This window comes from Eptatretus burgeri, chromosome 9, assembly GCF_056783735.1.
Source record: "Eptatretus burgeri isolate ZD-2024b chromosome 9, Ebu_testis_v1, whole genome shotgun sequence".
Classification (NCBI taxonomy): Eukaryota; Metazoa; Chordata; class Myxini; order Myxiniformes; family Myxinidae; genus Eptatretus; species Eptatretus burgeri.
In genome coordinates this window covers 4,590,878-4,615,621 of record NC_140969.1, presented here as the reverse complement: position 1 = coordinate 4,615,621, position 24,744 = coordinate 4,590,878, and the positions used below count along the sequence as shown (strand labels likewise).

General features: G+C 41.8%; 1 protein-coding gene across 7 annotated transcripts in view; it reads left to right on the top strand.

Annotated features, from left to right (window-relative positions):
• LOC147019454 (plexin-A4-like) overlaps nucleotides 1-24,744 on the top strand; it is a 537,201-nt gene that overhangs the window by 408,361 nt on the left and 104,096 nt on the right. For all 7 annotated transcript variants that reach the window (XM_085893965.1, XM_085893967.1, XM_085893963.1 and 4 more), the window contains 5 exons: nucleotides 983-1,123; nucleotides 1,259-1,493; nucleotides 9,733-9,875; nucleotides 10,279-10,547; nucleotides 17,426-17,492. In XM_085893965.1, the coding sequence (XP_085750091.1) occupies nucleotides 983-1,123; nucleotides 1,259-1,493; nucleotides 9,733-9,875; nucleotides 10,279-10,547; nucleotides 17,426-17,492 (855 nt within the window). The remainder of the gene's footprint in view (nucleotides 1-982; nucleotides 1,124-1,258; nucleotides 1,494-9,732; nucleotides 9,876-10,278; nucleotides 10,548-17,425; nucleotides 17,493-24,744) is intronic.

The window sequence follows — 24,744 nt, the reverse complement described above, 5'->3', positions numbered from 1 at the left end:
CTTTGATTAATATTATCAATTTTAATCTTAATGAAATGGACAATTTGATGCATCCATGGCAACCTTTGGAGAGGGGGGGGCGAGTGGGTTGGGGGAGGATTTTGCAAGTATCGTGCTCTGCATGACATCTTTTTCTTGTTTGTTTGTGAACAAAATATCTCAAAAAGTTGTGGACAGATTTGGACAAAATTTTGTGGAGAGCTTAGGTATGTGACAAGGACGAAAAGATCCGATTCTGGATATGGATCTGAGAATTTTTAAAGTGATTCTTCACCATTGAGTGGCAGGGCTAAAATGATATATCGCATGCCATTCCAAAAAGTTAGTGATGGATTCGGACGAAACTTGGTGGGTGAGTTAGGTTAGGTGACAAGAACAAGCCGATTAAATTTTAGTTCAGGTCCGGATCCAGATCCTGCCGATCAGTGGAATACAAAACGTAAACCAATCAGCCTGGTGAAGGTATGCTCTCCACCGAGTGTCCTTCTATTTATTTATTTATTTATTTGCAAGCAGCAGTTATCCGCGGCGGTATAACATTTGACCGAATAACCTTCATGTCAGTGTTACCCACACCCCCAAGATCGTGTAATCTCTCTCATGCTTTGATCACAGTTTCCGTTCATTCAATTACATCACGGTGTGCATGTAGTCCACCGCCGTGTGAACCACATGTTCACAGCTTGGTTTCATCAAGGAAACTGAACTGAGCGAGGAAATGTCTTGGTGGTTCATTTGATGAATCTACTAGGGTACGGCACTGTAATTTTAAATGTAAGTAGTAAAAGAAAGATTTAATAAAGACATGACCACTTTCCTGGTGCTTTGTGCTGCAAGTTTTTGTTTTTATTCCTCCACCTGATTGTAATGTTTATCCTCCCTCTTTGTTTTTGTCTCTACTTCACACTGCTTAATCACATTCTTTTTCCTCACCACCGATGTGGACTTTCTCCCTCTCTTATTTACCCCTCTCCAAACATAGGGTCAGAATTTGAACCCAGGGCCAAGTGGAGTACGCCTAAACTACTCGGTTCTTCTGGGTGAAGAGGTGTGCACTGTAACTTCATCTGAGAATCAGCTGTTGTGCGAATGTCCCAACCTCAACGGCCTTCATGAACTGACGGTACATTCTGACTTTGGTCACTGGATTTTCAGCCATTTCCCTACCGTTTCACCTGAGGATTGAAATCAACTGTTGCAATGGCATGTTGAATGCCGGATGATGTGATGATAATTTTTCTGATCATGATCTGTGTAGGTGCGTGTTGGAGCATGGGAGAAAACTTTAGGGAAGGTGCATGTGGCCTCAGACAACATGTTGTCTCTTCCGGCCATTGCTGGGGTGGCTGGGGGTGCAGGATTGCTGCTGTTCATCGTTGTTGCTGTACTCGTGGCTTATAAACGCAAATCCAAGCAGAGCGACCTCACACTGAAAAGGCTGCAAATGCAGATGGACAACCTGGAGTCGCGTGTTGCACTGGAGTGCAAGGAAGGTGAGGGGGATAAAAAATTCAGTGGATTGTAAAAGAAACTGACAATTGTAAAAAGAAAAGAAAGAAACTGACAGGGCGGACACAAGAAAGGGGAAAAACACACGTCCATTTATGGTGTGCAGTGTTCCGATACACCGCAAATCTTTCTCTCGTTGAAGGTCATTATAAGCTAAGGTCATGGGGTATGAGAATGGATGAGGGAGGGAGGTGGATGGAGGGTTTAGATGGAGATAGAGAAGAGCATGAAGAGGGAGCTAAATATAGCAGATGGACAGTCTCTTCGTGTCATACCCAAATAAGTAACACAAAAATTGAGATGCCAATATGTACGGCACCTTCAGGTACAGTCATCAACATACTAATGTTTTTCAAATTATTGAATAAACATTACCAACAGGTGGATGCAATTCATCTGGTTGACAGAACTGAGCTCATGGAGAAGTGCAAGATACTCCCATTATTTCCCAGAAACAGGAAAATGGAAATCAATCCCGAAAATAATCCGCACAAGTTGAAGCAATTTTAAATAAATTCCTTCATCTTCTCTCTCTTGCTCTCTCTCTCTCTCCCCCTCTCTCTCTGTCTCTGTCTCTGTCTCTCTCTGTCTGTCTCTGTCTCTGTCTCTCTCTGTCTCTCTCTGTCTGTCTGTCTGTCTCTGTGTCTGTCTCTCTCTCTTGCTCTCTCTCTCTTGCTCTCTCTCTCTGTCTCTCTCTCTCTGTCTCTCTCTGTCTCTCTCTGTCTCTCTCTCTGTCTCTCTCTGTGTCTCTCTCTCTGTCTCTCTCTCTCTCTCTCTCTCTCTCTCTCTCTCTCTCTCTCTCTCTCTCTCTCTCTCTCTCTCTCTCTCTCTCTCTCTCTCTCTCTCTCTCTCTCTCTCCCCTCTCTCTCCTCTCCCCTCTCTCTGTCTCTGTCTCTGTCCCTCTCTTCTCTCTCTTCCCTCTCTTCTCTCTCTTCTCTCTCTTCTCTCCCTTGTCTCTCTTGTCTCTCTTGTCTCTCCTTCCCTCTCGATGAAACGTACAATCAAGGGAAATAAAATGTCATTTGTACAATTTTTCTTAATCGTTTTCTTTATTTTTAACTCTTTTGACTTATTTTCAGTAACTCCTTTCATTCAAGGTATCAGTCAGTGTCCCTCAGATGGACGTTGAACTGCGCATCCTGTCTGCCAGTATTAGTTGGTGGATGTTAAAGATCCTACGGTATCCTTCGCAAAGAGTGGGTGAGTTATCACCGGTGCCATGAACAAATTCCAAATTCCTGCTCTAACCGTCAGGGAGCACTGCATCAGCAGCATAGCTGCAACCAACTGATGCTACTCACAGGCATGCGTCACATATGAAAGAAGAAGAACCCCTTCCATGTCAGAATCTGTTGATTATTACGCCGTGGAATATCAAACATTTTCAAAAGGTCAACATAGTCCAAAGGTCAACAACTTCGGTGATATTTCTAAAATCCTCATTTTTCATCCGATTGACTTGAAATTTGAAGGGGATTTATATTTCAGGTCACTGAATTCAACCAGCCAATTTGTTTTATGGATTATACATGTATTGTGCTCTGCACGACGTCTTCTTCTTGTTTGTTCGTTTGTCCGCACAGAACATGAGTGTTTTTTCTCCGTAACCACTTGTTGGATTGAGAAAAAATTTTCACAATAGGAGTGACTACTCGTGTAGAATGTTGTAATGATAATTGTAACGTCATAGGTCACGTGGTGTGGCAGCCATCCTTGCGATAATGCGCAGGTAAACAAGTGACTCCAGTTGGAGCGGAAAGGTTCGTTTATGGGGATATATCCCATGAACGTGTGGATAAATTATGTTACCTTGGTGATATGATGAGTGCAGGTGGTGGTGTGGAGGCAGCAGTGAAAGCAAGAATTAGAAGTGGTTGGAGGAAGTTTTGGGAGTTGTTACCCCTATTGACATCGAAAGGGACCTCTCTCCGATTAAAGGGAAAACTTTATGCAGCGTGCGTTAGAAACATGATTGATGTACGGCAGCGAAACATGGGTGATGAAAAAGGAGGATGAACGGAGGTGTGAATGAAATGAAAATGAGAATGCTGAGGTGTGATGTGACACTGAAGGATGGGAAATCAAATGTGGAATTAAGAAATAAGTTTGGTAGAGAAAGCATTCGTGAGGTTATGCGTTGGGATCGGGTGAGATGGTTTGGACATGTGGAAAGGATGTGGTTGGGTAGTTGTGTGAGGAGGTGTACAAGTATGTATTTGAATGGAAGGAGAGCTCGAGGCTGTCCGAGGAAAACATGGGATGTGTTGCTGAGAGATGATCTTAAGAGTGAAAGGCCTAACAAGAGGGGTAGCAAGGGATTGTGCAGCCTGGAAAGCAGCCATTAGGTGAACCACGGCTTACACATGCAAGCATGGAAACGGTCGTAAAACGTTGATGATGATGATGATGATGACGGACCGATGTTTGAGTGCTTGTTTGTTTGCCACGCTACTTCTACAGTTCTGGGCCAATTACATCCAGACCTGCTCCGTCGGATCAGCATAACCCGGATAAATGCATAGGGGTGCTTTTATATTTGCCGGTGGTTTTGGGGGTGGAATGGGGGGGGGGGGTGATGCAGATTCTTTATGTAAATGTGTATCGTGTAGTGCCGCCTCAAGGTGAGACAGGGTATTACATGTCTCCACCCTCTACAGTACTTACAGTGCAGTATTCCTTTCCCCACATTTTGCAGTGCAATGAGGTGTTTTGAATTATAAGTAGTAGGTATGTTTTGCTTTATGGACATAACGCAAGTTGACTATCAGTTGTCTATCAGGTCAGTTGTCCATCAAGACTGTCACCAGGCAGATGCCTGGCCCATCCCCATCTCCTTGAGATGCTGATCAACATGCTGCAACCACGAGGAACGTGGTCGGCCCATTGGCCTCCTCCAATCATGAGGCTCCCTCGCTGAGAGAATCTGGTGAGCAGGATCAGTGTCAGGAAAACGAGCCACATGTACAAACAGCCGCAGCTGACGCTTACGGACTATGCAGGTAACAAATCTCATTTGAGTCTCTCTCAGCAACGGCTCGTTGGACACAAAATCCGACCAGAGGTAGCCAAGGATTCTCTGAAGAGATCTGGTGCCAAAGGGATTAAGTCTCAATGTCAGATCCCTGGTCAGAGTCCAAGTCTCACATCCATAGAGCAAGACTGGAAGCACCAAGGACCTGAAGACTCAGCCTTTTGTCGTCCTGCACAGGTACTGACAGCGCCACACCCCATGATCCAGTGAATCCATGACTCCCCATGCCCGAACTAGACATCTCTTGACCTCTGGTTCACAGCTAGCAGAAACATGAATATCACTGCCAAGGTAAGTGAATCTTTCCCGTGACTTCAACATCCTCACCACAAACAGGTACAGACAAGATAGCAGCATGCAAGATGTCATTGAAAGACTGGATCTTAGTTTTGACCCAGGAAACCCATAATACCAGCGCCTCCGACTCCTCATTCAGCACCTGGAGGGCCCCCAAAAGGAGATCCAGAGTCTCCACAAGGATGACTCCATCATCTGCGAAATCAAGGTCAGAGATCTTGATATTCCCAAACAATGCACCGCAGCTTGATCTCTCCGACATGCTCCGCAGAATCCAGTCTGTGCAAGCGCTGAGAAGTGTGAGTGCCAACACACATCCATTACAAACTCTGGAAACAATTGGAAATAAGTCTGAGATGGTACAACCACATATCACAGCACTGTCAGTACCAGAGTGTAGTTTAGACATCAGATTGATCAGTGTTGGTGGCACCCCATGAAGACTAAGAATCCTCCAGAGGGCATCCTGATTCACTGCATCAAACGCTTTGCAGAGATCAACATCGGCTGCAAGCAGGTCCTGCCATAACTCTGGTATGTGTGTGGTGAGGATGCGAAGGGCAAGGATACGGTCAATCGCTGACCTCTTTGTTATAAACTGTCAAGCCTGACTGCTCTGGGTAACGGGTGCTCAAGCAGATGGTGGCGAACCCTCTCAAGAATTATCCGAGCAAAGACCGTGCCCAGCACTGAGAGCAGTGTCACCCCACAGTAGTTGTTGCAGTCCTGGTGATCACCCTTCCCTTTCTAGAGAGGGACAACAAGGCCCCTCTTCCTGTCAATTGGGATGATGCATGTGTTCCACGCAGAGCACAGAACTGCATACAACGACATGAGTGCACCATTTCCACCAGCCTTGAGAAGTTCAGCATGGTTGCCATAGATCCGAGGAGCTTTACCCCATTTCAACCGGCTCACCGCAGCATTTGTTTCCACAAATGAAGGTGGACCACAGTTGATTGGATGGTCAGTAATAGGGATAGTGACACCCCTGACATCCAACTCAACAGCTGGTGGATCAGCCTGGTACAACCGCTCAAATAACCGGCCTCGCGGCCCTTCACTTCAGACTCCTCTGTGAAGAACCCACCACCCTCTGCTCCAACTGCAGTACACCGAGGGGTGGGCTTGGATGAATGCAGTGCGCAAATTCCCCTGGAAGCAGGATGAGAATCACTTGACCACAGGTGATGCTCAACCCCCTCACAGATTCCATGCACATAGGCCTCCTTGTCCACCCTCAGCGCACGTAGTTTTAAGCCTCAACTGCCTGAATAGTTCAGCTCTGCCATTAAATCTGGCCCTGCATCTCTCGTGAATGGTATCCAGTCCCTTGAGAGACAAAATTCTTCTTCGCCCGACAATAAGTTCCAAGACATCCACCGGCAACAACTGAAGGCACTCCACAACTCTTCAGCATTCCCCAAAGCAGTCAGACCCCCCCCCCCAAATCCCCCTCAGCCTGTTCGCAAACTCCTCAGCTACCCTCTCATCCTTGAGCTTTCCAACATCCGGCTAAAGCTGGGATGGTAACATTCAACCAGTTTTAAGCTGCAATTTCAGAGTTGCTACCGCAAGCCTGTGGTTGGTATTGAGGGACTGAGCAATCCAGTTGACCCTGCAGTTCTGCATGATCCTCCAGTGATCATCAATGAGCAGATGGTCAATCTCCTTTGCCATACCGCCAGCGTTGGAATACCAAGTCCAGCGATAGAGCCTGTGGGCACTAAAACCATTAACCAGCCATCTGATGTCCATGACTTCTTGCAAAGTCAAGGAACTTAGTGCTATTCTGGTTCACAGTTCCAGATCCATTGTGACCAACATATGTCTCATAACCATCCCTATCAGCTCCAGTTGATGCATTGAAATCCCCCAAGACTAGAAGAGTATCTTGCCCCCCCCCACCCTCTCTGTCTGCTATCTGTCCCCCCCCCCCATATATCCGCAGGGTGCTCAAGGTCCACCAGCAACCCTCTTCTCGTAAAACTACCAAATCAAGAATTACTGCTCACCTTCATTCTTTCATTCCTCATTTTTCCCACCTTTGGAACAAACTCCCACACACTCTTCAATCCCAATCTTCCCTCCAGGTCTTCAAAACTGCTGTTCACCACCATATCTTATCTTCCCCCATCCAAAACCATGATCTTTTCTACCCCCGTTAATTCACCCCAAACCCACCTCCTTCAAATTCCCTGGTTTCCTTCCTGAAAGTCCCTGTAGTGTCATTTTGTTTACCCCATGTAACCCACCTCATCCCTCTCCCTTCCAAAGATCTCATTTGTCTATTCCCCACTCTTTTGTGCTTCCCTCTCCAGTCCCTCTTGTCTCTTGCTCCCCTTGTTAAACGTTCTGTGTGTTGGCTCTTATACGAACCTTGCCATTGTGTATAAAAATAAATAAATATAAAAAAACGCTTGAGCTCAGATAATAACAGAGACAGGTGATCATCCTCTCTTAGGGATAGGACATTCCAGGCACCGACCGAGGGGATTGCCTCAAGTTATCGCAAAGAGACCGCCATCTGGTGGACGACACCTCAGCACAACTTGACACACACGACCGCAATCTGACCCAACACACAAACATGGTTTCCCTCCTATCATCAAAGATTGGGGGTCCCGAAGGCTTTGTCCCAATCCCATCATCCAGTGAGCTGACCTGTGAAGGGCAGCTGTACAGGAGGTACTCCCACGGAGTGGGTTTTCAGATGTTTTGTCATGCTTTTTGAATGTTTTGCGGAATGAAGGGTTTTATGCTGGCCGGAGTGCAAATCCTGCCACCAACCTCCTAATAAAAACTAACTCAACTGCAGGACGTCCGCAGACACCGTTGGGCACTAGATATGGATGGCCGTTGGCTCACAAGGAGCTCCTCTGCCCTTTGTCTATAGATCACCCAAATACAGGTATGCGTCAGAAGAACGTGTTTCATGCTTGGAACAAGATCACCCGTAGGGTGGGTACTCTGTTAATATTGGAAAAAAGGAAAAACTTTGGACCTCTGTATCTCCAAAACCGCACCAAGGAAAAAATTGAAACTTGGCACATGGCAGGTACTCCTCATGGGGAATAAGTGTGATTTGTTTATGATGTCACATGTGCCTTCGTTATGACATTGTAATTGCATACGTATAACGCTACATCCGATTAGCATGAAAAATTTTGCTGGGTCATCTGGGGATAAATTGGTCCACAGAAAAAAAAAATTGATGATATCATCAGTCACGTGGTACAGCAGCCACAAGGAAACAAGGAAATCAGACACAGGTGGAGGAAATTCAGCCCATCATGCTTGCGCCACATCAACACCACAATAATTTATCAACACAAGATCAAAATAAGAAAATGCTCAATGTTTTTTTTAATTTAAATAATTAATTAAGTGTTGTTTTGTCGTTTCCCCCCACCCCCCTCAGGGGAGGGGTTATGGGCTTGGGTAAAAAAAAAAACACACATCAACCACACAACACCCCTTGATGAGACCCCCACCAACAGCACTCTGTACACATGCACACAATCACCCATCAATGCTCAAACTACTTAAAAGTCCTATCAACATCCCCATACCCCTCTATCTCCATAACGTCCAGGTACCTATCCAATTCTAATTTAAACTTATCTACTGTTTCTGCTGCCACTACCTTTCCAGGGAGACCATTCCATGCATTAACTACTCTCTAAGTGAAAGTGCCCTGCCTTACTACCGTCTTAACTCTCCTCTTCTTTACTCTCAGGCTCTGGCCCCTGGTCCTATCACTGTCTACTCTGTTGAATAATTCATCTGCACTTATTTTATCTCTACCTTTCATTATCTTAAACATCTCCATCATATCTCCTCGTAACCACCTCCTTACTAGTGAATAAAGCCTTGTCTCCTTCAGCCGCTCCTCATAGCTGAGTCTCACTAGGCCCGGAATCAATATAGTAGCCCTATGCAGAACCCTTTCTTTCTTTCTTCATTCTCATTTTAAACTTCCTGTCGTTTTCTAATTTGAAGTTCCCATTCGAAATTTTGATTCTGATTGTGTCATAATAGTGGTCCAGAGCTATCATTGAGCTTTCTTGGAAACACTTACCCAAAACATTGGTTATCGTTTGCACTCCTCTGTCTGAGATTGACAACAACAACATGGCTTGCAATTTAGCTTAAATTGTGAGATTGTAAGAGGTAGATCAGCTTCCTGCATGAACAAGCATGTGGTTATTCTTTCATTTCGATGACAGCAATAGTTGCTCAGGTGTCTCAAGCAGGTGTGATTTTTATCCTGATATTTACGTTCTGCTTTTTCCCCTTGATACCAAACCTATCTCCCTGTACTTCCCCCCCCCCCCACCTAAATGAAACTTGACCACAACCCTCATCACCCATAATGCTAAAACTAATAGTCCTATTTTCACCAAACTTTGTTGAACTTCTGAGAACCAAGGCCTCTTGATGCCTTGCAAATTCCATCAAAAATTGCATTTGAAGTCAGTCAATTTAAAGGTCAGAGGTCATTTCGATTCCGGGATCGCTACTCTTGACTTCTTCTCAAAATGCATTCACCCGATCCAGATGTTACTTGGGAGGAATCATCTTTGCACGGTGCTTTCACAAGTTTGATCAAGCCATGAGCTAATTTACATATTTTGTGGGTCAACCATGCCTATCAGTGGTTCCATGGTTCTACGAGGTGAGCGCAGGGGGCATTGTCCTTATTTTTACTTTTATATTCCGATACATTGAAGCAGCAGTGCACTTGAGAAATGTCTTACTTGGGCATTTTACCTTTGCTACAAACTTTGCCCTGCTATTTTATCTTTGAACTTTCTCGCTAAAGAGTTGTTTGCGTCTCACTATATCATTCTCCTTTATGTTTTGTTTCTCTGTCTGTTTGGTCCGATGGTCAGCCTTCGCTGAGCTCCAGACAGACATCAATGAACTGACGAGTGATGTCGACGGAACTGGTATTCCTTTCCTGGATTACCGAACTTATGCAATGCGTGTTCTCTTCCCTGGCATTGACAACCACCCTGTTCTGAAGCTACTCGAGGTAGGAACGTTTGATCTAAAAGTGCAGGAAGTTTGGAAAGATTCTTTTGGAAATCCTTGTAGTTTGGTTTTGATTGAGAGAGAAGAGGAGAGTAAATGTCATTTGTGATGAAACTGAAGCCATTTTCAATCCCAATATTTTTTCAATAAGGAACTCCAACTAGTCAAGAGTGACTTTTGAGAAGTCACGAGGGGTTAATGGAAAGGTGATGGAAGATATTTGAAACTCGGGTGTTGAAAGTACTTCTCGAATCTTGCAAGTAGTGCACAGTCTGATGAATTTAAATTGGAAAGGCGATGAATTTGAGGTCAGAACTACTTATTAACCTTTGCACTCTTATTTAAAATTTCGAGCTTTTTCTCTTCATGCTTGAAAAAGTGCCTCTGGAATCATTTCACTGCAGGTGCCGGGAAACCGGCAAGAGGTTGTTGAGAAAGGCCTACGGCAATTTGGACGTCTTCTCAACAGTAAAGTCTTTCTACTGAACTTCATCCGCACACTCGAAGCTCAGCGTAGCTTTTCAATGCGTGACCGTGGAAATGTCGCTTCACTCATCATGACAGCTCTCCAGGGGAAGATGGAATTTGCCACTGACGTACTCAAGCACCTCTTATCAGACCTCATCATGAAGAACATTGAAAGCAGAAACCACCCGAAGCTGCTGCTGCGTAGGTATGAAATCACAGCTAACTTTTATCTTTGGTACAATGACATAATTGATTGATTCCAACTCTTCCTTTCCAATGTTTGACTGATCTGATGGTTGAAAATTGTTGAAAATAGATTTAAGGGCCATTAATGATCATTTATTGTGATTAGTGATCATTTTGTACATGTTTGTTGTTTGGTTTTAAGTGGGTTCCTATCACCATGATGCTGTCTATGCTTTACCCATGGACTTAGCATGTGGGCTCAATTGGTGTCAATGTTCTTCTAATGCACTGTGGAATGCATACGTAACAACATCCATCAACAACCCTTCAAAATTTAATTGCACAAAAAAAATCTAACCTCGCAATTGTTATTTTATCTTTGGTTGTAGTCAGAACAGAGATCTTGAGTTATTTTATATCTGACGACTGCATGATTTTAAATATTTGCAGACTCACAATTACAGGTGGAACATGGTTTTTGAAGTCATTTAACAGTGGAATGACATTTCTCGACATACCATGTTTCAGAATCTTGAATGCACGTGTACACACTGGCCACAGTTTATGAAAAGGAGGAAAAGAGTAAACTAAGTAAGAGAAAGATGGTCAAGGTCAGAGATACAAGAAGGTGGGATACTGGTTGGAAAGATATACAGGAATAAAAGTGGGAATTGAATCTTATACGTTTGTACAATAACTCCACTGGGAATATGAAGTGTAGAGGTTTAGACAGTTGATTGCACTGATGTTTTGTGAAATGGACATGCTCTTCATAGCAGGAAAGGTTTTCGTGGCACATCCTGTCTCAAGGTCCTTACGAATAACAGGTTAGAAATAGAAATGGCGAATGGTATTTCGGCAAAACAGCAATGTAGGAACAGAGGTATCCAACAAGACATGTACTGAGGCTGCCAGGTGCAAAACATTGAGATTCTGGAAACGCTATTTGATTTCTAAGAGCTTCGAGCTGGAGAATCAGATGCCATTAAGTTGATAAGTATTACATATACAGTGAGACATGTGCAGGAAATAAATATTGCTTTCAATTTCTGAACAAATATGTTTAAGCTTATTAAATGTTCCAAGAGAATGGTGATGTCGAGCTTTGGTGATAGGAGCATTTGATACATGCAACCTAAACAAAAGTGTTTGTCACGGACATGCTTCAGAGTATGCGTGCAATCGAGGGAGAGATAAACTGCTCATTCCGTGTTATCAGAATATCCCAAAACAACCACCACCAAAATTATTTTATTGCTTAATAATTCATTGTCTTACAAGCATTGTAAGATTAACGTTTCCTTTGAAAAGTTGGCATCCGCAGGATCATTGATAAATTCCCTTTTCAGATATTAGGCTGTCAGGCGATTGTGTGTGTGTGTGTGTGTGTGTGTGTGTGTGTGTGTGTGTGTGTGTGTGTGTGTGTGTGTGTGTGTGTGTGTGTGTGTGTGTGTGTGTGTGTGTGTGTGTGTTGTATATATATATAGATATATATATATATATATATATATATATATATATATAAATATATATATATATATATATATATATATATATATATATATATATATATATATATATATATATATATATACATACCAATTACCATTCCATCTCTCAATGCGTCAATGGTGAAGAATCAATTGTAGAACCTAACCCTAACCTAATCCTTTTAGGTGTAATCAATGGTGTACTTAACCAAACCCTAACCCGATATATATATATATATATATATATATATATATATGTATTACTCTGTACTAAAAGTGGAAGGGCCTTTGGTGCTCTACAGGTGTCATAAAGAATGTCAGCTGTTTGAGGTTGTACTTTGGGCCTTGCTTTGGCATGGTGTGGCTCCCTATTAATATGCATGAAGACATCTGTCAATCATTTAAGCCATAGTTCCACTCTGTAAGCTTATCTGAAGCCATGTCACCCCCTCCGCACCTGCTTTTTTATGATAATCTCCTCCCAAATGAAACCCAACTCACCATTTGGCCTGGTTCACCAGCATCAAGTTGGTAGAACCACCCACAATGTTTGCAGGTGTACTTCATCGCAGGTGGCATGAGACTCTGCCTGTAGGTAGTTTATAAAAGGATACACACAGACACATTAAGAAAAATGTAGAACTGGTATGATGGGTGACAACGAATGGAAATAAAAGGACCATGAGAGAGAGAGAGAGAGAGAGAGAGAGAGAGAGAGAGAGAGAGAGAGAGAGAGAGAGAGAGAGAGAGAGAGAGAGAGAGAGAGAGAGAGAGAGAGAGAGAGAGAGAGAGAGAGAGAGAGAGAGAGAGAGAGAGAGAGAGAGAGAGAGAGAGAGAGAGAGAGAGAGAGAGAGAGAGAGAGAGAGAGAGAGAGAGAGAGAGAGAGAGAGAGAGAGAGAGAGAGAGAGAGAGAGAGAGAGAGAGAGAGAGAGAGAGAGAGAGAGAAAAAAAAAAAAAAAAAAAAAAAAAGAGTGGTTAGTACATACTAATCAACCTTTGCAAAGTCGTACTCGGCAACAACCTAATTGAGCACTCAATTGGCCCAAACAGAATCTGCCTCTCTTATTCGGTTCTGTAGTTCTCCGAATAAGCCACTGCGATTGAAGTGAGAAAACAATTTCATGCTTGGAACAAGGGCGAACATTTGATATGCCCGACTGAAAGTAACCATGAGGGTGGTTCATATGAAAACAATACTTTCGTTCATACCTGTGTATGTTTCTTTTTTGTGCACACCTGTGTGTATTATCTTTGTGTATTATTGTTGTGAGTGAAGAACAGCAGCATGTGTAGAGTTGATTGACTAGGAAGGAATGCAAACTGATAATTTGATATCAGAGAATTTGAAAAGAGGACAGTCAATGTTGGTAACAACTCCATGACTTTGCTTATCATTGGAGGTAGTCGACTGACCTGTAGTTCTTCAGATCTGTTTTTTGCACTCTTGTTGCGGACAGTAGTGATGATTGCTAACTTCCAGGCAGACAGGAGGCAACGAAAGGAGAAGTGCAGGCTGAAAAGCACAGATAGAGAAGTAGGAGAGTTTGCTGTCACAGAATGGTCAGTGAAGACCTCAGGGTCCCTTGCCAAAGCAGAGTCGAGGCTGGGCAGAACTTTATCTATCTTCTCTGGTGAGAAAGACACAAAAGCCATTAGACAGACAGTATGAGGAAGTAAGATGGGGATAGGGTGCATTGCTTTGGTAAGCGAGACGGAGGAAAAAACGAACTTGAGATATTCTGTGTCATCTTGAGCTCACTGTGGATATGCAGAAATGCGTGGACAAATGAGAACGGCCCTCGGAAGAACGCATACCTCCAACGGGTTGAACACTTTATGTTTTGTATCCCACTGATAGGCCGGATCTGCATCCGGACTTCAACCAAAATCAAATTGGCTTGTTCTTGTCACCTATCAGTTCATCCATAACTCGTCCACACTGTTTTGAGATATCGTGTTATATTTCGTTTTAGACCCTGTATCTCAATGGTGAAGAATCACTTAAATAATTATAAGATCTGGATCTTCACCAAAATCTCATCAATTCGTTCTCGTCATACACCCAACCTGTCTCTCAAGTTTCGTCCCAATACATGCATCACTTTTTGAGATATCCTGCACACAGACAAACAGATAGACAAACAAACAGGGGTGAATGCATAACCTCCGTCCACCTTTGGTGGCGGAGGTAATAAGGAACATCAGATAAAGGTAAAGGTAAATCATCCAAACAATCCTGCATCACAACACCTGCCCAACACTCAATCACAGCAATCAGCAAATGTCATCACTGCACCAACAAGCAATCACATCACTCAACTCAAATGGTACTTGGAAGAGCACATAGATCCACCAAGCTGAACAGTTTATATTTTGAATTCCACTGAAAGGCCGGATATGCATCGGGACCTTTACCAAAATCTATTCGGCTTGTTTTATCACCTACCCAACTCATCCATTAAGTTTTGTCATTAACTGTCCACAACATTTTGAAATATCATGATACATATCGTTTTTGTCCCGATCTCTCAATGCATCAATGGTGAAGAATCACTTGTAGAAATTAAATAAACTCATATCCAGATCCAGATCTTCACCAAAATCGAATCAATTCGTAGTTGTCACACACCCAACCTGTCCACCAAGTTTCATCCGAATCCATCCATAACTCTTTGGGAAATCCTGCTCATCGTCGGACAAAGAGGCAACACAGGGGTGAAAACATTATCTCCAGCCTCCTTTGGTGGCAGAGGTAATCAACAGGTTTCATCACCACCCCAACACCCAATCACAACAATCAATCAACAGGTGTCATCATGATCTCTCAATCACGACAACTAATCGACATTTGTCACCAACCCAAAACTTTTGTTTTTACACAATGTCAAGGCTCATAGAGAACCAAAATGATTCGTGCAATTGTTGATGTTATTGTAGAAGTAGTCTTGCTGGTGAAGGCTCATGTTGATCTGTATTGGGGGAGAGAGAGAATAATGGATGAAATCAACAGGATGTTGATTGACATATACTAACCACTATGGGGAGCAAAAGTTAAGTTTATGTTTCGGTTGTTCACCCCAAATCGGAACAAAAGAGGTAAGGGTTAACTCCCAAAACGTCAACTTCTCCTTGCCTCATATAGTGGTTAGCATACCTCTATCCTGTTAATTTAATCAAATGAAAGACCAAATACTGCATTGGAGTCATCAGAAAGAACTCAAAGAAGCAAAAGGATAGGATTCGGGATTCAGCTGTTACTCCTCTACCCTCAAACCCATCCAGGCACAGTCAAGTGAGCCTTACAAAAAATAATGGTAAGAATTCGCTTCTCCATAGACAGATAACTAAAGAAGGAATGAAATTAAGAGTAAAGGTGAGATAAAGGAGAGGCAAATTGAGATAGAGAGAGAGAGACAGAGAGACAGAAACAGAGAGACTAGCCAGTAGGCGACATGGCTACTCGCTCGAGATGGAAAGCTGGCCGACGCGACTAGCCCATGTTCATGTACATGCTATCAATCAATTTAGCACAATAAATGTGATTATCACAGCCCTCTTAGTTTGCGCCCAGAAACCCACCTGTGAAATTTCAGGCATGTTTCCAAAGAGACTCTTACAAATGGCAACCCTGGTAATTCCATTTATCTATTCGCTAAAGATTTTATTTTTTTTATATGATGCTGTAAGATATTCTCCTTGGGCACAAAAAAAAAAAAAACAGGTCCCTCGGAGGTCCAGTTTCGGAGGTATTGATTTTTTTGTACAGTCCACAATAAGTGTACGATGTACGATAAAGTATTTTAGCTGTTGCTAAGCAACGGAGGTGTGCATAGCAACCATTCATTTTTGTGTACATGCGAGCCACATTGTACACATTTCACCCAAGTTTCATCAAAATCAGACTCTTTCTCTTAGAGATATTCACAATTAACCGTTTCTGAAATGTTCGACATGTACTCGCCCAATACCTATCTCTTCGTACAAATAATTTTTGTTAGGGCTGCAAATTGGCATGAAGGGAGCTAGATAGATTGCGCACAGAACTCTAAGCTTCGATTTTTCGATTTTTTTGACCACTTTAAAGGGCCTTGCTATGCCGTTGCTTGGGCCCGGGGTCCCATATTCAAAAGCACACGATTCCCAGAAATATTGGTCCTACCTACCAAATTTCATTGGAATCGGTTGAGTGGTTTAGCCCCTCGGCTTGACCAATATTTTGCGGACAGACAGACAGATGGAAATGTCCAGAATAAGGGTGCTCTAAGAGCAGCCAACAGAAACAGAGTCAGAAACAGGGAGACAGAAACAGGGAGACAGAAACAGGGAGACAGAAATAAATCAAAGATTTTGGGAAGAACCCGGATTGATAGATTTCACCAGTATCTCCCCAAGACTTAAACGCAGACACAGGTACAAGCTACCAGAAGTCCATCGGTAGGGTCCACACAGCAGCAGGATTACATTCATGGTATAATTATTTGTTGCATTTCTACCTGGGTCCAAATAAGACATTTTTTGTGAACTGTTGTTCATCTCAACTTTCCTCTGGGTTATCTGATTACATCTAAAATTGTAAATCCAAGGAACAGAGTTTAATGTATCGTTTTCACGTGAACCACCCTTGCAGTGTGACCGCTCCTCATTTTCATGAATGCCAAGGTGAGCCAATGAAAAAAGCCAAGAATTCACAAGGTTTCGGAAAAGCGATGATAATAGAAAACCTATATGCCAAGAAAACCTGAAGAAAACCAAGGAGTGGTCACACTGCACCCTTGTGGTTACATTCATTTTAGTGTATAAAATGTTCTTCCTTGTTACGACCATGAAGTTGTTCTCTCACTTCAATCCCAGTGACTACGTCCATGAATTACGGAACCCGGTAAGACTGGGAACATTAATCTGAACCTTAGCTGAATAGCCTGCTGCATGCATTGGGACCATACTCCCTACAGAGCGTCGGTGCTGCCTAAGCAGTCTCCTGGGCTATTGGGCACAATCCTGGAGGGGTCGCGACTCCGACGCAGCTGGTACTCATTTTGCCTACCTCAGAATGATGGCAGGCTCAGTCAACCTCACCTGGTATTAACTCAACAGCCAAGTGGGATTTGAACTTGGGACCATAGGATCCCAAGCCCAACACTCTAGCCATTAAGCCAACACAAGGCACAGAGCCGACTGGAGTATGATTAACCGGACTGGCAGAGACACGAGTATCAGGTTTTTTCCATGAAATTAATAACAATTCATAGTTGTTTTTTTGACATCTTTATGAAAATATTTAATACCTTTATTGTGAATCGTTTTGAGTCTACATGGGTATCACGTTGATTGTGTTTTAGCTATTGTGATTTGAATTTCAACTACATGTTCATTTATTTGGGCATTTGTTTTATTTTCACATCATCAGGACGGAATCCGTTGCAGAGAAGATGCTCACAAACTGGTTTACCTTTCTCTTGCATCGCTACCTGAAGGTAATAAAGTCACTTCGCTCATTCAGCAGCCATGAGAAATATCAATATTGGCTTTATTATTACAGGGGGTGGAGAAATCTCTTTGTAAATTGCCCAAAATACAACAAGCCTGAAGGGGAAGTCTGCAGGTTCATCATTTTATGGATTGGTACTAGGTGGGTGTTTCTTTCTTCACACTTAGTTTAAATTGCAGAACTTCCAAGCAACCTGTATTCGCAGAAAGACAGGTATAATTGAATTTTGAAGTTCTTCATCATGATTATTGAAAGGGTTCTCCACAAATTGCTGCCCAGGTTAAAATAATTTTTTGAAAAATATAATTTTTCTGGCAGTAATAAGAGTGCATGCAACAAAGTTACATTTCCGTGTGTGGATTTCATGGAAGCAAGTTCATTCCACAGACGGAAATGTAAATTCAAAGTCAAGTAACAGTTCTTTGCTTTTCTTTAACAACATTCATGTGTTCACAATGGAAATGCAAACTGCAGCACGAATTTCAAACTCGGTTCACATCATGTGAATATAAATGTTGCTGAAATCTTTGCAAGAAGTCAGAAAAGTAAAGTTTTGAAAATTGAAAATAATCGAACAACTTTCTTCAATGGCAAAGAAGAAAACAATTACATAGTCCAGTGAAGCATGATGAGGGATTATTACAAGTTTGGGTGCTGCATCTCAGCCATCACCGTCAGTGATTTACATGAAAAATTGATGGCATCTTTATTGTTGACAAGCAGAAGAAGATTTTAATCCTTCACGACATTCCCTCAAAGACAGAACTCATCAGGCAGAGATGGCAGACATTCATTTTCTATTACTGCAGTGAATCGAAGCATAAAGGACTTTTGGCTTGGCTTTCACAAAGTCCACATTTGAACATTATTGGGCTGTATCGACATCTCGAAACACATACACATACAGATATATATATATATATATATATATATATATATATATATATATATATATATATAAATATATATATATATATATATACATATATACATATATATATATATATATATATATATATATATATATATATATATATATGTATAAACAGTGGGGAGAACAAGTATTTGATACACTGCCGATTTTGCAGGTTTTCCCACTTCCAAATCACGTAGAGGTCTGTAATTTTTATCATAGGTACACTTCAACTGTGAAAGACGGAATCTAAAACAAAAATCCTGAAAATCACATTGTATGATTTTTAAATAATTAATTTACATTTTATTGCATGAAATAAGTATTTGATACATCAGAAAAACAGAACTTAATATTTGGTACAGAAACCTTTGTCTGCAATTACAGAGATCAGACGTTTCCTGTCGTTCTTAACCAGGTTTGCACAGACTGCAGCAGGGGTTTTGGCCCACTCCTCCATACAGATCTTCTCCAGATCCTTCAGGTTTCGGGGCTGTCGCTGGGCAACACAGACTTTCAGCTCCCTCCAAAGATTTTCTATTGGGTTCAGGTCTGGAGACTGGCTGGGCCACTCCAGGACCTTGAGATGCTTCTTACGGAGCCACTCCTTAGTTGCCCTGGCTGTGTGTTTCGGGTCGTTGTCATGCTGGAAGACCCAGCCACACCCCATCTTCAATGCTCTTGTTGAGGGAAGGAGGTTGTTGGCCAAGATCTCGCGAAACATGGCCCCATCCATCCTCCCCTCAATACGGTGCAGTCGTCCTGTCCCCTTTGCAGAAAAGCATCCCCAAAGAATGATGTTTCCACCACCATGCTTCACGGTTGGGATGGTGTTCTTGGGGTTGTACTCATTCTTCTTCTTCCCCCAAACACGGCGAGTGGAGTTTAAACCAAAAAGCTCCATTTTGGTCTCATCAGACCACATGACCTTCTCCCATTCCTCCTCTGGATCATCCAGATGGTCATTGGCAAACTTCAGACGGGCCTGGACATGCGCTGGCTTGAGCAGAGGGACCTTGCGTGCACTGCAGGATTTTAATCCATGACGGCGTAGTGTGTTACTTCTGGTTTTCTTTGATACTGTGGTCCCAGCTCTCTTCAGGTCATTGACCAGGTCTTGCCGTGTAGTTCTGGGCAGATCCCTCACCTCTCATGATCATTGAGGCTCCATGAGGTGAGATCTTGCATGGAGCCCCAGACCGAGGGAGATTGACTTATCTTGAACTTCTTCCATTTTCTAATAATTGCACCAACAGTTGTTGCCTTCTCACCAAGCTGCTTGCCAATTGTCCTGTAGCCCATCCCAGCCTTGTGCAAGTCTACAATTTTGTCGCTGATGTCTTTAGACAGCTCTATGGTCTTGCCCATTGTGGAGAGGTTGGAGTCTGATTGATTGAGTGTGGACAGCTGTCTTTTATGCAAATAACGAGTTCAAACTGGTGCAGTGAATACAGGCAATGAGTGGAGAATGGGAGGGATTCTTAAAGACAAAACTAATAGGTCTGTGAGAGCTGGAATTCTTTCTGGATGGTAGGTGATCAAATACTTATGTCATGCAATAAAATGCAAATTAATTATTTATAAATCATACAATGTGATTTTCAGGATTTTTGTTTTGGATTCCGTCTTTCACAGTTGAAGTGTACCTCTGATAAAAATTACAGACCTCTACGTGCTTTGTAAGTGGGAAAACCTGCAAAATCGGCAGTGTATCAAATACTTGTTCTCCCCACTGTATATGTATATGCATATATATGTATATATATATATATATATATATATATATATATATATATATATATATATATATATATATATATATATATATATATATATATATATATATATATATATATATATATATGTATATATATATATATATATATATATATATATATATATATATATATATATATATATATATATATATATATATATATATATATATATATATATATATATATATATATATATATATATATATATATATATATATATATATATATATACATATATATATATATATATATATATATATATATATATATATATATATATATATATATATATATATTTATGTCTTTATATATTTATATATATATATATATATATATATATATATATATATATATATATATATATATATATATATATATATATATATATATATATATATGTATATGTGTTTATATATATATATATATATATATATATATATATATATATATATATATATATATATATATATGTATATGTGTTTATATGTATATATATATATATATATATATATATATATATATATGTGTGTATATATATATACAGCAATGCCAACCCTCCCGATTTCATCGGGAGGCTTCCGAAAATTCACCCAAACTCCCGCCCTTACGATCACTATCCTTATCCTCCCGAAATTTTGATATTTTTGCACTGTTCACTAATCAGAATGTACTAGTATGAGAATTGAATGAAAAGCATCGTCTGCTACGTATAGCATGTGGTAACTCCATAACGTTCGCTGCTACCAAATTGTACGTAAAAAATGGAAAAAAAAATGAGGAGCAGCGAAACATTGGGTCTGGATCTCGCTTATGCGATCATGCACTGAGATTTAGTGCATGCGGTATGTGTGCAATACAGTGCATGCGGTATGTATGCACAGTGTATATGCATGCGATACGCTCACTGCATGCAGCTGGGCCCCGTACCAGCCCGGCGGTCGCGACCACCGTGCGGTGTTTAACAGCCGCTAGAGTTCTACGAGTCGCGCTGCAGCTGTGGAACATCGACTTCGAAGTTACCGATGCTTCAAGCCCTCGATGTTGATTACGAAATGGCAGAAAAGAAGCTTACGAAGACCAAGAAATGGTCTCAGAAGTACAAGACCGAATACAGTCTCCAATACCCGTGTATTCGAAAGTCTGAAAGAGGAATTCATCATGCGTATTGTACAGTATGCAGCGTTGATATTTCAGTTGAGCACGGAGGTCGCGATGATATTCGGAAGCACTTGGAAGCAAACGGCACACAGACATTGCAAAGGAGAGATCTTCGAGCACGAGTACTGGTACACTTCTGAATTATTTCACCAAACAAGGGACAAGCGAGGAAGAGGATGTTACCCGAGCGGAACTTCTCTTTAGTGGATTTATTGTGGAACATAACTTGCCCATATCAGTCTCAGATCATGCTGGACCTCTATTTCAAAAGATGTTTCCAGATTCAAAAGTTGCTTCAAAGTATGGATGTGCAAGAACAAAAACTTGCAAGATGTGCAAGATGTGCAAGAACAAAAAAAAAAAAAAAAAAACAAGAACAAAAAGCAAGAAAAAAAAAGAAAAAAAAAAAGAACAAAAAAAAAAAAAGAACAAGAACAAAGAAGAAAAAAAGAACACTGGTCAACAATTTTTTACTTTCTGAATGTTGTCTCGATTTCTACAAGTGAATTAGGGTATTCTGGCACTGCTGAATCAGGAAATGGCATCCGTTTCTCTCCATCAGGTCAGGTTTTTGTGCTAAGTTGATTTGAAAAAAATCAGATCTTGTGACAAAATCAATTACATTTTTGTGGCATTATCAGCTGATTTTTGTCAACACATATCATCCTAAACATGTTTTTGAGAAAAAAAATGTTTTGCCAACAACATTTATTGATTACATGATAGAAACATCGATTACTGTCATCTGAATGGTGGGCATTGATAAAGGTAAGTACAAGTAAATTGCATGTTGCGTCACCACTGTTCAAACTTCAGGGCTTGAACTTCCGTTTCTTCGAACTCCTGGAATGTTCAGCGGCAGGGAGGTCTCTCTTCAGATTCCAACAGTAGTCAGCCATCATGACTGCGTCCCAGCGACCCTGATACCTGGTCTCCATCTCCTTCATGTCCTGATGGAATCTCTCCCCCTGCTCGTCACTCATTGAACCCAGGTTCTCAGGAAACCGGTTCATATGTGAAAATAGGTAGTGCATCTTGATGCTCATGTTGCAGTCCAGGTTTCTGAAAGCAGTCAGCATGTTGTTGACAAGTTCTGCGTAGTTTCTGGCCTTATTGTTGCCAAGAAAGTTCTTCACTACCAAAACAAATGTATTCCACGCTTCCAGTTCCACTTCGTTCATTGAGTTTTTGAACTCTGGATCTCTGATGAGCTGACGGATCTGAGAACCATCAAAGATGCCAGCTTTCAACTTCTCCATGGTCAATCCTGGAAAAGCCTGGCACAAGTAAGTGAAGCAGTCACCATCTTTGTCCAGAGCCTTGGTGAACTGCTTGATTAAGCCGAGCTTGATGTGCAGCGGTGGGAAGAGTATTCTGTCTCTGTCCACCAGAGGGTCGTTGATGACGTTTCTTTCTTTGCATGGCACCAATTCCTCCCGCACAGGCCAGTCCTTCTTCGTGTAATGCTGAGCACGGTCCCTACTATCCCACATGCACAGAAAACATGGGTACTTGGTGAAGCCAGACTGTTGTCCCAACAAAAGTTCACCATCTTCAGGTCAACACAAATAAACCACTTATGCTGATCATAACCAATTTTCTCCAGCACGTACTTCACCGCTTCATACTTCTCCTTCAGTGTAGTCGAGTGAGCAATGGGTACAGAGGCAAACTGGTTGCCGTTGTGTAGCAGAACACATTTCAGTGATCGCTTGCTGCTGTCAATGAACAGTCTCCAATCTTTGGGTTCGTACTGTGGCACTCCAAGCTTGAGCAGAAGCGCATGTCATAAATTGGCGCATGTAGGTATTGTACATTCTTCAGAGTTCGTTATTTCAAGAAATACAACTTTTTTGTATCACATTATTACAAAATCTGCCCCATTAACTTTAGTTTTGATCCACGAACTTTATGCTTTGCCTCACCAATTTTTGGAAGATTTTGAGGTTTTATGACTTCAAACTGATCCCTTTTCGACATAATCACCTAGAACTATCGTACCTGAATACTTCTTGTCATTAAAATAATTATTTCCAATCAAAACAATTATTTGACATGACATTTTACCCCCACCAACTTCTTCTAAAATGCTCCACACATGCGTACATGTGAACAAATATGTAAAAAACGACATGTGGCCATATCTCAAAAACTTGACCTGATTGAACAAAACTAATGTGAGTTTTGGATTCAGCGCATCAGATTCGTCCTAAATCAGCTTAAAAAATGCAGACAACAAATTTGTTGTTGACCAGTGTAATTGGTGAGTTGTCAAATGTAACTGCTTCATCTATTGCCGATATTGCTAGACTAGCTCCATTTAGCCTAGCTACAGACGGTAGCAATGACAGTGGTGAGGCCCAGCTATATCCTGTCCTGATTTCGTACTATGACAACAGTGCTGGGATTGTGAAGCAAGGTTTGCTAAGTTTGCCTGCGTGCAAACAAGATTCCACTGGAGAAAACATTTTCAAACTGCTTGATCATGAGTTCAGTGACAGGAAAATTCCGTGGGGAAATTGTGTTTCCTTTTGTGCTGATAATGCCTCTGTCATGGTGGGCAAGCACAAAGGAGTCGCTGCTTATATCCACAAACAAAATCCAGAGTGCTACATCATGGGATGCCCTTGCCATATGATGCACAATACGGCCAAGAAGGCGGCTCAGGCCTTCCCCATTGAATTAGATGACTTTCTCATCGATATTTACTACTACTTGGACAAAAGTAGTAAACGCGTCAAAGGAGTGAAAGCACTGCAAGAACTCTGTGATGCCCCGACACACAAGATTCTGAAGCATGTCGCAACAAGGTGGCTGTCCCTTGGTCAGTGCCTAGACAGGCTGATTGAACAGTGGGAGCCACTTCGCCTCTTCTTCAAAGAAGAAGTCCGAAGAAAAATGCAACCAACTGTAGCCAAGACTCTAACAACGAGCAAGAAGGACGGCACTGTATCTACTGCCAGTACTGGCACTGCAGGATCAAGCACTAGTGGAGCAGCATTCACCACTACCACTGCAGTATCTGCTGCGAAGAAGACAGCAGGGACAGCACCAAAACCAATGCTGAGAGCAGGTAGCATCACCGGCCCTTCATCACGTTCATCTACAAAGCAGATCCCTTCAGAGTCGAGAAAGACTGTGATAGTCCCATCTACAGGCAAAGAAGGACCCAAGTTAAGTTCTGCTTTTGCCAAATCACTTGACAGAAGCTCAGCAAAACCTTCGAATCAGAGGTCTTCTTCCTTGGCTGCACCTACCTCAAGCTCTCTCCTCAAACGTAAAATTGGATCTGGTACTACGAGTCTGACCTCTTCTGCTGGCAGTAAACGCAAGTGTGATCTCCCTGCGGCTAAGTGTACTACGAGTTCTACAACTAAAAGCGCATCTTC